The sequence below is a fragment of the Prionailurus viverrinus genome, chromosome B3, assembly GCF_022837055.1.
Source record: "Prionailurus viverrinus isolate Anna chromosome B3, UM_Priviv_1.0, whole genome shotgun sequence".
NCBI lineage: Eukaryota > Metazoa > Chordata > Mammalia > Carnivora > Felidae > Prionailurus > Prionailurus viverrinus.
This window is the reverse complement of record NC_062566.1, coordinates 43,781,705-43,796,841: the sequence shown is the minus strand read 5'-3', so window position 1 is coordinate 43,796,841 and position 15,137 is coordinate 43,781,705. Positions and strand designations below refer to the sequence as shown.

General features: G+C 38.7%; 1 protein-coding gene across 4 annotated transcripts in view; it reads right to left on the bottom strand.

The window, feature by feature from the left end:
- RFX7 (regulatory factor X7) overlaps positions 1-14,424 on the bottom strand; it is a 135,280-nt gene extending 120,856 nt beyond the window's left edge. The window contains exons 1-2 of one of the 4 annotated variants that reach the window (XM_047863142.1): positions 13,939-14,424; positions 13,622-13,787 (exon numbers count right to left, since the gene is read on the bottom strand). In XM_047863142.1, the coding sequence (XP_047719098.1) occupies positions 13,622-13,782 (161 nt within the window). In that variant the 5' untranslated portion in view covers positions 13,783-13,787; positions 13,939-14,424. Of the gene's footprint in view, positions 1-13,621 lie in introns of all 4 variants that reach the window. The other 3 variants (XM_047863143.1, XM_047863141.1, XM_047863144.1) reach the window with 3 other exon arrangements.
- Between the last annotated feature and the right edge of the window lie 713 nt (positions 14,425-15,137).

Here is a 15,137-nt window from a genome sequence, read left to right as displayed (position 1 = left end):
CCTGTTATTATACAGGAGCCCTACTGACATGGTGGTAAAGCTGGAGAGAGGCATTCTATTGTCCTATAATTAGGTCTCAGTATTTTAGTGAGCCTATGTTGGATACTTCCCTTTCCCCGGGTCAAGAAAGCTTTGGTAAAGCCCCTGTTAGTTAGGCTCTAGTAAAATATTTTCCCTTGAAACAGGCCTGTTAAAAATAATAGAGAGCTCTGGGTATATTTCAAAATGACTACTTTTCTCCTCCTCCTTCCGTGACCCTTCCTATAAACTCCCCACCCACTGAAGCCCTCCCTCACTATGCAAGCAGTAAAAGACTTTTCTCTGATCCTCACAGGGAGAACCTGGTAGGTCTCCTGGAAAGTGTGGGGATACCTGTCTAACACTGGGCCTCCTCTGTTTTCAACACTCAAGCTAGGCCACCCAGAGCCTCTAGCATTTAATCCATCAGTTAAGTTTAAAGTGTTCCTACCTATAGTGGCTTCAGTTGTGGGGCTTCTACTCCTGGGCTGCTGCCACCCATCAGCTTTGATTCTCTATCTGCCAGTCTCCAGTTTTGCAGGCAGCAGTTTGCCCTGAATTTGCCTCAATTCTCTGACGCATCTAAGAAGAGCTGCTGATTCTGTTTGTTCAGATTTTTTTCTTCTTGTGATGACAGAAGTAAGGACTTCCAGCTCTTTATGTGTCATACCAAAAACGTTAAGTCAATATACTTTATTATCATAAGAGCTAAGGTAGGACTATCTCTGGAATATAACTCTTACTTATTTGCATTTTAATATGCTTTACACATAATCCTGGGTTTACCTAAGAGAGAATTATAAGACAATAATAAGCAGGTGACTATCATCCATTGTTTGTCAATAAAAGAGAGTGAAGACTGAGAACCACTATTGCAGTTTGGGATACAGAGGTCCACAAACTGCTGCCCAAGGGTCACATCCTGCCAGCAATGGAACAAATCTAGCCATTCATTCATTTATATACTTGCATATGTATTGTCTGTAGCTACTTTCCTGATAACAATGCAGAGTAAAGTAGTTGCAACAGAAACCCTATGTCCTACAAAGCCAAAAATATTTACCATCTGGCCCCTCAAAGTAAGAGCTTGCTGGCCCTGGGTTATACATGTGATCTCTGGTATTTTGTCTGTCTGTCTGTCTTTTCATTGTTGACCAGGCAGAGTGCAATGATGACCATGCACTATCTATTTTTAATGTTTATTCATGGAGACATCCATCAATTCATTTAATATACAATTGCTGAGATTAAAGAATCAGTTTAGTGGAATTTTTTGGCAACACAGTGTAAATAATATTATAACAATTACACTCAAATACTATGAAAAATTAAAGGAGTTATTAACTCTACTTGGGGTACTCAAAGTTTGAAAGATTAAAATTTTGCCACAGAGGACTCTGGCTTACTACTGTTTATTAGAAGATATATCCTCTAAGCAAGTGATTCTCAAACTTCTGTATTAGAATCATCTGAAGGGCTAATAAAACAAAAGTTGCTGGTTACACCCCCAGAGTTTCTATTCCCGTAAATCTGAGGGAGCAGCCCCAAAATTTACATTTCTAACATGTTCCAAGGTGATACTAGTATGATGGTAATATAAAGAATGGTTGCTCTAACAAACCAAGTAGCCTCATATAAATACAATATTAAAGCTAAAAGTGTACCTTATTTTTTAAATGTTTATTTATTTTTGAGAGAGAGAGAGAGAGAGGGAGAGAGAGAGAGAGAGAGGGAGAGAGAGAGAGGGAGGGAGAGGGAGGGAGAGGGAGGGAGAGGGAGGGAGAGGGAGGGAGAGGGAGGGAGAGGGAGAGACAGAGACAGAGACAGAGACAGAGACAGAGAGTGAGCAGGGGAGGGGCAGATAGAGAGGGAGACACAGAATCCAAAGCAGGCTCCAGGCTGTGAGTTGTCAGCACAGAGCCGAACATGGGGCTCGAACCCATGAACTGAAAGATCATGACCTAAGCCAAAGTTGGGAAGCCTAATGACTGAGTGAGCCAGTTGCCTCTGAAAGGGTCTTTCCAAGATAAACTAGTTGTTGTACCTCTCTGAAATAAAGAGTATCAGACTAAAAAAAAAACCAAAAAGTCTCTGACGTCAGATAAATAGAAACGTCCAATAGACTGTAACCTGTTTTATAAATGTGAAACACTTTGGGCCCTCAGAATTGCTCTATTTTGGTTATTCCCTCGCTACTTTCCCAATAAATCCATCTTCCTCAGTTATTTGCCCTAACTCATAGGGTTCATTTGCCGTCTTCAGGCTGTGGCCATGACTCAACAAGTTACCCTAGCTTTGGGTCTTGGCTCCAGAAGTAAGTGGGTTAAATCCTCCACCAGAACCCAACTTTGAAGAAGCTATCTCCAGGTTAATGTTAAGGGGTTCTTCAAAATTCCAACTTCACCTGTTAGGAACGAGGCTGGAACACGTAGCTGATTAGCCCACAAAACCCTAACTAAAATACTACTGTACACTCATAAAAGATTACTAAACTATGTAGTAGTCATTTGCTCAATATTTTAAAATTTTTTTAAAAGTTTATTTATTGAGAGAGAGAAAGAGAGCAGGAAAATGAGTGGGAAAGGGGCAGAGGGGGAGAGGATCCCAAGCAGGCTCTGTGCTGTCAGCGGAGTAATTCCACAAACCGTGAGATCGTGACCTGAGCCAAAATCAAGAGTCAGATGCTTAACCAACTGAGCCACCTAGTCGCCCCTGCTCAGTATTTTTAAAATGAAGGACACAATGGCTCTTACTTGGGAGGTATATTATTTTTTAATTTAGATATACACTCAAAAATATTTGATTAGTAGTACTGAAACACTAAATAAAAGATTACTTCAGTTTCACCAATGCAAATTAAAAAAAAAAATCTATTGCTGTAAGTCCTCAATTCTGTAAAATGCAGCTTGAGTTTAATAAGTTATTTGAGCAGAAAATTACCACATCAAATGTGTAAAATTCCAGAAACATTAATATGTGGAAAAAAATCAAGTGCCTCTAAGAATGTAGTAGACAAAAATAGTATTCACTAGTACCTACTGTTCAATGAGAAATAGATGCAAAAGGTGTTGACCCTGGCTTCAAAGAACTTGCTGTTGATTAAACATCACAGGACAAAAATTAAAGTGATTACATGCTTAATTGTACAAACATCAATATACAGTGTGAGGTCAAGAAAAGGTCAACATGGACTAGAGTAGCTAAAGAATGTTTTATTGTATGATGATTTGAGCTAGTATGATGATTTGAGCTATGACTTTAAAAATGGTTAAAATGTGATTAAGTAGGATTTGGATACAGGCAAGTAGAGATTCCAGAAAAGATATAAAGCAGGAATAAAAGGAGGACCACAAAATATAAGGCAGACACTGAAGTGCTAGCCGGACAGAAGTTCAATGCCGATGAACAGAAAGAAATCAGGCTGGACTGACTGCATGGGGCCAGATTATACAGGCCTTTGAACCTGAGAGCAATTTTTGGTATGATATGGTGGGCAACATGAAATTATTATAGGTTATTAGAAGGAGACTACATGGAAAAGGATATTTTTGAAGACTTATTTTGGCAGCAATATATAGCATAGTTCAGAGAGGGGAAAGGCCAGAGGCAGAGGCAACTATGGTGCCATTGTAACAATCCAGGAATGAGATGGTAAAGCACTGGACTGTGGTCCTGGCAGTGGAAATCTAGGGAGTAGGAGATAGGGAGAAATGTTAAGTGACCCTGTGAACTTGGCAATCTTAAAATACTGGGCATAACGATAAGAGAGAAAAATATGAAACCAATATTACTAGCCTGACAGAATGAAGAACAGGTGGCATCTACTACCCAAAGAGGTAAAATAGTTAGAAATGAAAGCAAACTGAGGTAGCAAACACTATGGCACAGAAGATTACTGTGAAAATGCCAAGTTTACAAAGACAGTGGTAGCTAGCTACCTGTACTCTAGCAAATGAATCAGTAGATGTGATTAGAGTTGTCTGATCAGTCCATCTATTTGTGACTTTATCAAACAAGTGAACAGAGAAAAAAATGGATGGTTGAGAAATAAGTGCCTGGATAGTCACCATTAAAGGGCATCTAGAGGAAAGAAGCAGGAAAACTAAAATGTTAGTCAGAAATAAGGTCCATGAAAACAAAGATCTTGCATCTTTGTCCATGGAATCCCCAATGCCTGGCAGAGTAGCTGACACAAAGGCAGCTCTCAAAAAGGAATGAATGATAATTCCCAAACTACAAAGGAATCATATTAAAAACTAGAGCTGAAGACACGATAAAAGATAAAGACTGAAAACAAAGGCCACTGAGTTGGCAAGAAGAACAGGAAGCCAGACTGCAAGAGTCAAAAAGGACAAGAGCAGAGAGAAGATCTAGTGGAGTGAGGGTGGTGAGCTGATGGACAGATGGCAACCAAAGGGAAGAGCAGCAGGGTAGACAAAAAGCATTATTTTACTTGTTTGGGTATTTTTCTAAATCAAAAATTATACTTGCTCATTCAAGAAATTTTCAAGAATATATAAAGGCGGGGGGCAGGGGAAGCATACATTTGTTCCACCATCTAAGTGCAAAACAGTTAACAGTTTTAAAATGTATGTTCACTTATTCCTCCAAATATATAAGTGGGCTTACAAATCAAACAACAGGATTATAAATGAGGGACTGAAGGGGAGGGAAAGGAGTAAGGAAAATAGTAAAACCAGGGATGAGACTAGCTAGCAATGGTTACCACGTTTCTTAAATCTTTTCTTAGTGGTCAAAAAAACCTGCATTTTTCTGCTTTATTTTTTATTATTGAGTAAGGATTTTTGGACTGTTAACTGTTTATATTATTATTCTTATAAAATGAGTATTTGCATTCTTCATTCACTTACCTAATGACTTTTTTTCTTAGACTATGAATGAGCTCTTTAGGTCACTGAAAGATCAACTCTTTGTTTTACTGCAAAAACTTTTCTCCAAGGTTGTTTGCTGCTGCTTTAAGGAAGTCATAAGCATGTATAAAGTCACAGGAAAAGCAGCCTGTGGAAAAGAACAGTTTGATGATGCTGACAGAAAGGGTATGTATTAGAACAAACTCCCTAAATATATGAAAAGGGATGAATCCAAAGGGGAAAACAAATTTCATCTGATAATGGAAAAGTACACAGATACAGATGCTAAGACACAGGATCCAAAATATGAGCTAAGTGAGATATACAGAGGATCCCATATATAGTTGTATTCTGATCCTCTTCACGAAGTGGCCATTATTCAGAGAGTCAACTCAGGGTACTAACAGAGCAGTTCCTGGTCCTCTGCCCCAGTTCTCAACATGCCCATCCTTTCCTTCTCTATTATTACTTTATTTTTTTCTTCTACCTTTGCACATTAAAATTCAGATGAGAGAACTGTGATTGGTGGAAACCCCACTCCCCAGGTAAGCAAATTTTGACCTAAGCTATCTTCCCCTAATTATTCTCATTACTGGTAAGGTTTACTGCCATCAACAACTGTGACTCTAATTCCTGCTAGTGGGATATTAAATTGTATTTGGATCAATAGTCTATCCCTTGATTTTTAAGGTCACCATCAGATGGTTATGGTCACCATCCTGAATTTTGCCAATAAGAGTATTATATCTTACTGAATCCCTCTGAATCTAACTCTCTATTTTTTAATTTAATTGATTATAGCACGCCATCGCTGCATTTAACAAAATCTTACTTTTGTTAAATTCAATTAATGACACATGCAACTACCACAAAGGGGTGAATGTTTTAAATGAGGAGTAGTGTCTTGTTACTTTTTAATCCTCCTGACTATATATAATATACATTAAAATAAAGGTATACTGTATTCAGTTTTCCTTAACCACCTGATTCTGTAAATTCAAGACAGTTTTTGACCTTCTCACTTCTCTGAAAACTTGTATGTACAGAATTCGGCCAAACACTGGTTGTTAATATCTCCTGCTTCAGAAAAAGGAATCATGTATTTAATAATATCACAGTAACATTTTAGATCATAGACTGCTTACATACATATACAATTGACAGATCTAATAACTGCAATCAAATTAGTGAAGTGATTCACTTAAATTAACTGAAGCATCTTGTTCAAATAGATTTCCCAGAAGCACCAACTTTACTTCAAGCAAGAGGTCAATGAAGTGACACTCTTATCCAATTAAATTTTTAAAATTCCATATATACTGCAAAAACAATGGTAAGTACTTGGCTATCCCATATAAATAAAATATTTTACTGTCATAAATTATTTATTATGCAGTGACTGCTTTGTTTTAGGTATATTCAGTCTCTGAATTCCTATGAACCTTACGTACTAGAAAATGAGAATGTTTCATTTAAATTCAGTAAAAATTCACTACATTGGGATCATCTCAGGTAAGGCCAGTCTAAATCACTGAAAAAAGTTAATTCACACAACTGAGATCATTGTTCCCCGAGAGTTGAGAAAAATTTCATGGAAACAATAGACATGAATCGAATCTTAGACCCTTGTATCAGAAGATAAAAGAAAGGTTTTTAAAGTAGCAGGTAAAGAGACCAGCACAGGCATACAAAGAGAAACACGATAATAAAAGCAAAGAAAAAGGGTTAGTGCAAACTGCAGTCACCACTTAACAGAGTAATCCCTGTTCTCATCTTGTAGCTACTTGACAGTACAAGGTGATCAAAGTAGGAAAGCCACAGAAAAATAAAAAGAATACAAGTACAGAAAGAAAAACACAAACCCAAGTGCTCTCGATGCTTGGTTTGTAGCTTAAAATGAGGCCTCATAAATTCCAACACCACAGCCCTAGAGACTCATACCCTCCCCCTCCAAGATAACCAATAGTTCACACTGATCCCCATGCTCTTGGTAGGTATCAGTAATCAATCAGATTTAGCATGTAAATTCAAATCAATTTGTTAATCCTGTGTTGGAATTGGTGTAAAGGTATCCTTTGCTACCTGAACCCCTGCTATCCAAGCCCAGACTATGAATGGGTTCAGGTAAAAAAAAAAAAAAAAAAAAAAAAAATTTTTTTTTTTTTTTTTTAAAGACAAAGCTATTTGGAAGAGATGGTATTTCACACCATATGGACTCTTGCCTTCCAAAATTCCAAGACATAACAGATTGGAATCTGTCACTCTGACCTCTCGCTCTATGAATTCAGAAACCAGAGACTCAAATAGCAAGGAATATCTTCATGTTTTCAGTTTGTTTTAAGATATGAAGAATATAAAACCTCACCTCCCACACAACTTTTCATAATATTTAGAGAAGCTATTGTAATAGATGTCTGAAAATGGTATTATGCATAATTAACCAAACCTCGTTGTCTTCTATTTCCTCTTATAAATAGGAGGTATTAGAGTCCACTATCAGAAAAAAGTAAATGTCTCAAGAAAGAAAAATTAAATGTTTTAAAGTTTTTATTCACATGGGTTAAGGTTAAGTGTTAACTCTCTTATTAATCTCATAGCCAGCGCACAGTGCATTAAGGCCTCAGAGCTTATTTGTTCCTTATTTATTAACTTGCCCAGGACAGGAAGATCCTTCATCCTTTTGGTCGATGCTGCTCGTCTTTAACCTGAAGTCTTAGAATCCTCAATAAAGCAGAAGAGAAAGCAAGTAAATACACACAGGCTGGTGGAAAAAGAGGCGCTGGTTTAGTTTGGGCAGAGATATGGAGTAACCATCTTACTGTCTTGTTCTTTACACTTATAAAGAACACTATCACAATAACACATTAAAAAGTCTACCCTAGAGGTGCCTGGGTGGCTCAGTTGGTTGAACCTCTGATTCTTGATCTCGGCTCAGGTCATGATCTTAAGCTTTTTAAGATCGAGTCCTGTATCGGGCTCTGCACTGAGAGCGTGAAGCCTGCTTGGGATTCTCTCTCTCCCTCTCTCTCTGCCCCTGCCCCACTTGCACTGTCTCTCTCTCAAAATAAATAAATAAACATACAAAAGTCTATGTTAGGTGAAGAGGAGAAGTAGTGAAGCTCCCTATACTAAATAATTCTGAAAACACACCTTTTTATTTACATAACCAAATTTATAATATAACATCCACTACTGCCTTAAAATGTTACACTATTACTACAGGAAAAAGTTCCTATGTGAGGTGCTTTTAAGTACTGAGCACTTCTTTATAATTATAAGCAAAACAAAATGAGCACACAAATAATCCCGATAGTGCAATCTCTCAATTAGTAAACTCCCCAACAACAGGGATTACTGCACAGACTTACATATTTCTGCACAATCAACAATGGCTCTTAGAATACTTTAAATGTAATACATGCTCAATAAATATTTGCAGACAGAATCTCACATAACAGAACTCTTGCATAAGGTAACAAAAAGTGAATAACACCTTCAGATAGTCCTGGGCTAACACCCAAGAAACACTGACAAATCCTAACAATTCGTCCATTGAAAATGTTCTGTTGATTGCCTATGACTAGTTAATTCTGTTAGTCTTTCACTGTGCTTATGGTATGTTTTATTATTCCTGTCAATATTAATTTAGTAACACAGTCATAGAAAGTTAAGCTAAAGGAACTTGCAAGGTCATCTAGTATAAACCTTTCATTTTACAGACAAGGAAATGAAGGTCTACTTTTCTCACAATCAACACTTTGGAACTTGTCACCTCTTTCCCTGGTTCCCTAACTAAATAAAAGAGACATTTTATTGCACTTTTTTGCTTAGGTTAACATTACAAGTGAAGGCACATTCCTCAAATGCCAGTCTCTAGCATAGTATGTTGTATATAGCAGGTACTCAGTCAGGTGAGTACTTACACACTGTTCTTGCTCAGTGTTCAAATTTCAGTAAATGACAATGCTCATTTTAATTATTTTCATTTGTACAATTTTTGTGCGCAACAATTGTTTTTCTAATATAAAAAGTGATCTGACACAAGTTTTTACTCAAAGCATTATCATTCATAACATAAAATACTTGTCTTTCCTACCACAGTGAAGCTCATTTTCCCCAATAATACCAAAACTAATAGTGAGACAGAAACCAAATCAGTTTTGCACATAACATTCAAGACACATCCCCGTAGGGAGATCGAATTGGTAAATTATACACACACACACACACACATCCATTACCTAAGAGCTAAACATTAGGCCAGGGGCTTGAAACTGCTTTACTTGCCTTCCTGGTCAATAGGGAAAACAATTTTATCAGTTTCAAATCACAGAGAACAAGGAACTGCCTTCTTTCTGAAGTCACAAACTGTTGGGATGCAACCATCACAGCTAGTCTCAATACAGGACAAGCCCCATGTTCAACCAACTATTCAAAACTATATGAAAGCCAGGTAATGTACTAGTCAGTCTCTAATTTTAAAGCAAAATGAAGATCAGGGACTTAAGGTTACAGTAAACTCTAAAGTTATAAGCTTTATAGTAAATGTTTCCCACTGCAGTTGAAGGAACAATAACTATTCTCAGAGCTCATAAATGCCCTGACCCAGAACCAAGGACAAAATGGAACTGCTGAGTTCTAGTACATGGGACAGAAATCAGGTCTAATACGGCTTTACCATGTAAACCTTGTGGATCATCATACTTTGCTCTCTGTAACTAATATATAAAAAAGTAAACAAAACTGTCTAATTTGGGTTTAAATTGAATTTAGAAAACATCCAAAAGGTCCACATACATAATTTCACTTTGATTATAATTTTAAGTCTAAAATGCATGAGATTCAGAAGTCTGTATGACTTACCGGACTGAATAAAGAAAAGAAACTCTGGCACCAACACTGCTTCCAAGGTCTGATAATTAATGAGAGGAATCCTATCTTTCCTGTCATTTAATTTATCTGTTTCCAAGAAGTAGGTAGGACAATGACACATCTTAAGGACTGTTTAACAAATGGTTTGTAAGGTCTTACAAATAAATAAATAAAGGGTTATAAACAGGCTTATAAACAACTGATAACTAATTCTTTCAAAAATCCCTGAATTTGTTTCTTGAGTAAATACAGTATTAGAACATTCTCTACAGTAAAACATCAGGATTTCTTTCAAATTTCTAGATAAAGGTTTGCTGTTTATGTTACAGCCAAATTGCAAATGTTAATCACTCACACCCATGTAGGTATGATTATTCTCATAACTAATCACAAACAGGCAGAAGAGATATCAAATGTAATTTTTTTCTATCCTATTTTTTTCACAAGAATTTTATTCTATCAGGGTTTCAAGTAAAACTGCTTTAAAATGGAAACTAAAGCAGTGTGTGTGGGGGGGGTATTTTTAACTAAACACAAATTCTCTTTTTTTCTTCTTTAAACTACGAAGATATTGGGAGACAAGAGGAATGAAAAACTTGCTTTGGTTTTTTTTGTTTTTTTTTGTTTGTTTGTTTTTGTTTTGGTAACCAAACAGGGGTGCAATGTTAAGTTCAAGCAGTTTGCAGTGAGGTTAGCTGTGGCTGTTTTAGGTTGCCAGAACAGAGTTTTATTTAGGAAAAAAACACAGGTTACTAGTTTCATTTTTTTAATGCAAAGTTTATATTAGAATCCTATTATTCAGAAAATAACATTTTCACAGCATATTCAGTATTAATACACATCTCTGTAAATACCTCTCCTCTCAAAGTAGTAAGTGATTTGGACCTTTGTCTATGGAGTGGGAATGAGGAAGGTCAAGAAGTGCCAGCTTATAAACTTGGACTTAAGTGGATGATACTCTTAAATATATCAACAAATATTACAACACTATCAAGTTGGCAGTATCTTCATTTTCTAGAACTACCTTATTAACATTTTTTTAGAATTTTATTTCCAATTCTTATGAAATAATTTCTGATCTCATCAGGTACCATGATTTCAACTTTGAACACTTAACCTTTTTTTTCAAAGTCTCATTTAATGCTTAAAATTACAATGGACATACTTTCATCAAACAGCATTTTAGTTTAACAGAATAATTATGAACTGAAATAATAAATAACACATTGTCCAACTAAGGGCCTGCCTCACATATTATATGTATATTTGTTGAATAGGAAGACAAGTACGGACTTGTTTGTGATCTGCAAGTTCAATAATTTACAAACTGTGATCAACCTAAATGCAAAACCCATTTGATAATTTTTAAATGCCACATTTTGGCTTAATGTAATTTTAAATTCTCATTAGTAATGATACCAAAGGTTGATGTAGAAAGTAGTACAAAACTGATCTCTCAGAACATTATCAAGTTATAAAGTAACTGATAAAAAGATATTGTTCCCTCAAAAAATGTGAAATGAGATACTTAAAGAATTGCAATCTTATCTATTAAAAATTATTTTAATTTAGCACACTAGTTCTTAGAGGAGATGGTGGTGAAAAGGCTTTCACTTTTTTTAGTGTCTTTATTTTAGATAGTCACTTGATGAATAATATAAATCCAGCCTTGTGGGTCAGGGGATATGAGACTATATATTAACTATCTCCACTAATGCTGTTTATGACCCATTATTGTTTGTTCCAAAGTTCTAAACGTAATCATCTTTGCAAATAGGATTTCTACGCTTGAAAATTAAACACTAGTAAGTGTGCCATTACAATTTTAAAATAAAGATATAAAATTGTATACTCGGGGATGAAGGTGTTTGTTGCCCATTATTTTTTCTGAGCAAGTAGCAAAAAAATGAAGTGCACTCTACTTTAGGATAAGTTTTTCTCACATTAGAGTCAGCGCAGTTAAGTTGTAATGAATGTGTAAATACAAATTATCAATGAAAGGATAATTAAATCACATGATTTACCAAAAAGAGTACTATCATTATTATTCAGTCAGTTGGCTATATAACTTCTATTTTAAAAATATAAAGTGGAGTTTCCTTTCCCCTACTGTTCTCATAATAGATTAAAATACATTACTAATTCAACTTTTAAAATGTGCCTTTCGTAAAAGATTTTAGTTCTTTAATTTAGATGCCCCTTACCTTAAATGTAAAAACCAAGGGGCAAATACAATTCAATGATGATTTCAGAGACACTAAGTTACATTAAGTTAATAGGGGTTAAAACCCACTACTTTCTGGCAGGAGATTAACCATCTCTCCCTTTAAAGTTTTCAAAAGGGGGTGAGGGTATCCCTTAAGGAATAAAGGCTTCTCTCTCTGTCTGTCTCTCTGTCTCTGTCTCTGTCTCTCTCTCTCTCTCTCTCACACACACACACACACACACACACACACACACACACACACACGACAATCTTACTTCTCTGACCTATTCAAGCTGCCAAAACATGACTATCATCAAAGCCAAAAAATTCTACCTTAAAATATTTAAACTTCATTTTAAAATTAAAACTGAAAGCAAGATACTCAGCTGCCAACTACTGTGTAGTAAGAAACTATTAAAGCCTGCACTGACCTACTTCATATCAGCATCATGACAACATGGATGTATGCCAAGAAATAATAAAAATTACCATATAACAAACCTTAATTTTGTATTTAAAAATTGTGACTGTTTTTAAAATGCATAAATATTGTACTACAATGTGTTATGATGCATTTATTTTTAAACTGCAATAAAATGAAGGAGTTTTAATATTTTAGTAGTCACATTCAATGATGGACATGTGGTATTTCATTTTTAAAATCAGAGCTTGTTTTACACCACATTCTATTTTAAAACGTCTATTAAAAGCAATCTCTTAGACCAAAGTCCAAATATTGCTTTCCACTTTTAAAACAGTACTACATTTTTTAAAAATGTCAGTTAATGAAGAATCCTACAAAAATAATGCAAGTTCATGTTCAAAGAATATTTACAATGGCTCTAACAGAGGATAGACTTAACTCAATGTATTTAATTATTAAAAGATTGCCACCAGTCCGTCAGAGTTTAACCTAATGCTGAAATATTGTAAATTCTCATACAAGCAAGCACAGAAATAGCAAAGGATATCTCACCTATGGTCTTTTTAAAAAAAGAAAAAGGCACGAAATGGCAAGACATTTTAAAATAAAACATCTTTTTAAATTAAAAAATCACTTTACAGTGTAAACTGCCACCTTAAAATATCATATACTAAAAAAGCCCTTTCTTCACAATCATGCAAATAAACTCCCTGGAAAGGAAATTTAATCTCAGAATAAAGAAGGCAAACACATCCAGAAATAGCAGCTAAACCAACCGAAAGGAAGAGACACATTAGGTTTTGTGCTGCATATTAATATTCTTACGCACAATGTCTGTTTGGTGAAAATTCACAATACACTTCTTCCTCTCTGTATGACTGCAAAAAGGAGTAAACACATTTCACATTCCTGAGTCCCAAATTCATGCCACGATCATGCAACATGACTTAATTTCGTCCCATATTCCTCTTACACATAAATGAACACCACAAATAACTTGTTTATCTACACTCACAATTGAGGGGGTAAAAGCATTTGGGGGGGGGGCTATGGAGACCAGAGGTGATGCAAAGTCCCCACACCTCCAGAGGTCCTATAAAAATGCACCCGACTCTGGATACCCACATTCAATGAATGCTTCAGCCTCTTCCTCCGCCCGCCGCCCCCCACCCCGTTTGCAGCAGAAATGTGCCTGGGCTTTTTTACCCCGGCGATGGAGGATCCTCTTACCAGATGGAGTTCTTGATCTTGTGTTGCAGCGCGCTGGCCTCTGTCCCTGGCAGCCCAGGCACAAGGGCTGGCAGAGCTACCCCCGAGTTGGGGGCGCTGGGGGGAAGCTGCTGATGGGCATCAGGCTGCTGTGGTGGCGGCTGTTGTTGTTCCTCTGCCATCGCTGCTGGAGGGGTGGGAGGGAGGGAGGGAAGATGGGGGCTCGGGGAAGGGTGAGGGAAGAGACGGGGAGGGGAGGACGAAGGGGGAGAGGAGGAGGAGGGGGGAAGGGAAGAGGAGGAGGAGGAGGAAGGAAGCTGAATAAGCTAGGCCTTTACCCCAGGGCTCGAGTGAGTCGCTTTCGCCTGCCGCCTGGGGGACATCACCGGGGAGACCGAGCGGCTCCTCACGGCAGGGACGCTTCACCGCGGGAGAGGCATGGCGGCGCCCCTCAGCCCCCCGCCGCCGCCGCCTCCTCCCGTCAGCGGCCGGGGCTGAGGGGGATGAGAAGGGGACGTCTGAAGACGAGGTGGGGGGGGGCAAGGCTCCCCCAAATCCGAGAACGACTGCTCAGGGACTCCGCGGCCCGGCCTTCCTTTCTTGCCCCGGGGGCTTTCTACTCCGGGGGCCCACGCTGCTGCAGCCCCAGGCTCGGCTCCACGCCACTCCCCACGCCGCCGCCGCCGCCGCCGCTCGCTCCCGGCCCCGCCGCCACAGCGGCCGCCGCTGCCCAGCCAGCCCAGGAGGCAGCCTAGTGCGCGCAGCCGCACTGCGGCCCGGCGCAGACGGCTAAACACCTACCGCTCCGCCGGGGGAGGGGGGGGGGGGGGCGTGGACCAGCGTGTGCGGGTTACGGGCACGGGCGCGGGCGCAGGGGACCGGGAGGGGGGCGCACGGGTGCGCAGGGCAGGCGCGGACCAGCTCGGCCCGGAACGCGCGCCGCCCGGGCAGAGGAGGGGACTGGCCAAGCTGGTGGAGGAGAGCAGGAAAACGTGGGGGAGGTGCTGGCGAGAGAAAGAGAACTTGCGTGAGGACGAGGAGGAGGAGAAACCAAATATAATATTTGGCGTGGAAATGGGATTCTGGTTTTTTTTTTCCCCTTGCATCTTCAAATCAAGAAAAAGTGAAATTAACCAACATTATTCCCTCTGCCCTCGACGAGTGATTATTGCTTCTCCCTGGGTAAGCGAAGAGAATTGAAGCAGGTAAGAAGATAAGCTGACTTTTCCAAAGCCCCCAAAGAAGAACACCCGTTGGAATTAACCACCCTTTAGGTAATTCAGTCTTGAACGGAAATCGCAAGTCAGGAGCTGGGTTGAGTGCTTCTCAGTCGGGCATTCAAAGCCCTCCAAATCTGGCCCCACTTTAGTTATCCAATCATAGCTGCCTCCATCCCCCTGCAAGAACTCCCGGCTCCAATCAGTGAAGTCTCCATGCCATTCTCAACGCGCAGCAGATTCATTCTTCCTTCGTGCCTTTGCTCATGCTGTTCCCCTCACCTCCCCACCCCACCCCCTTTCCAGGAATGCCCTCCCTC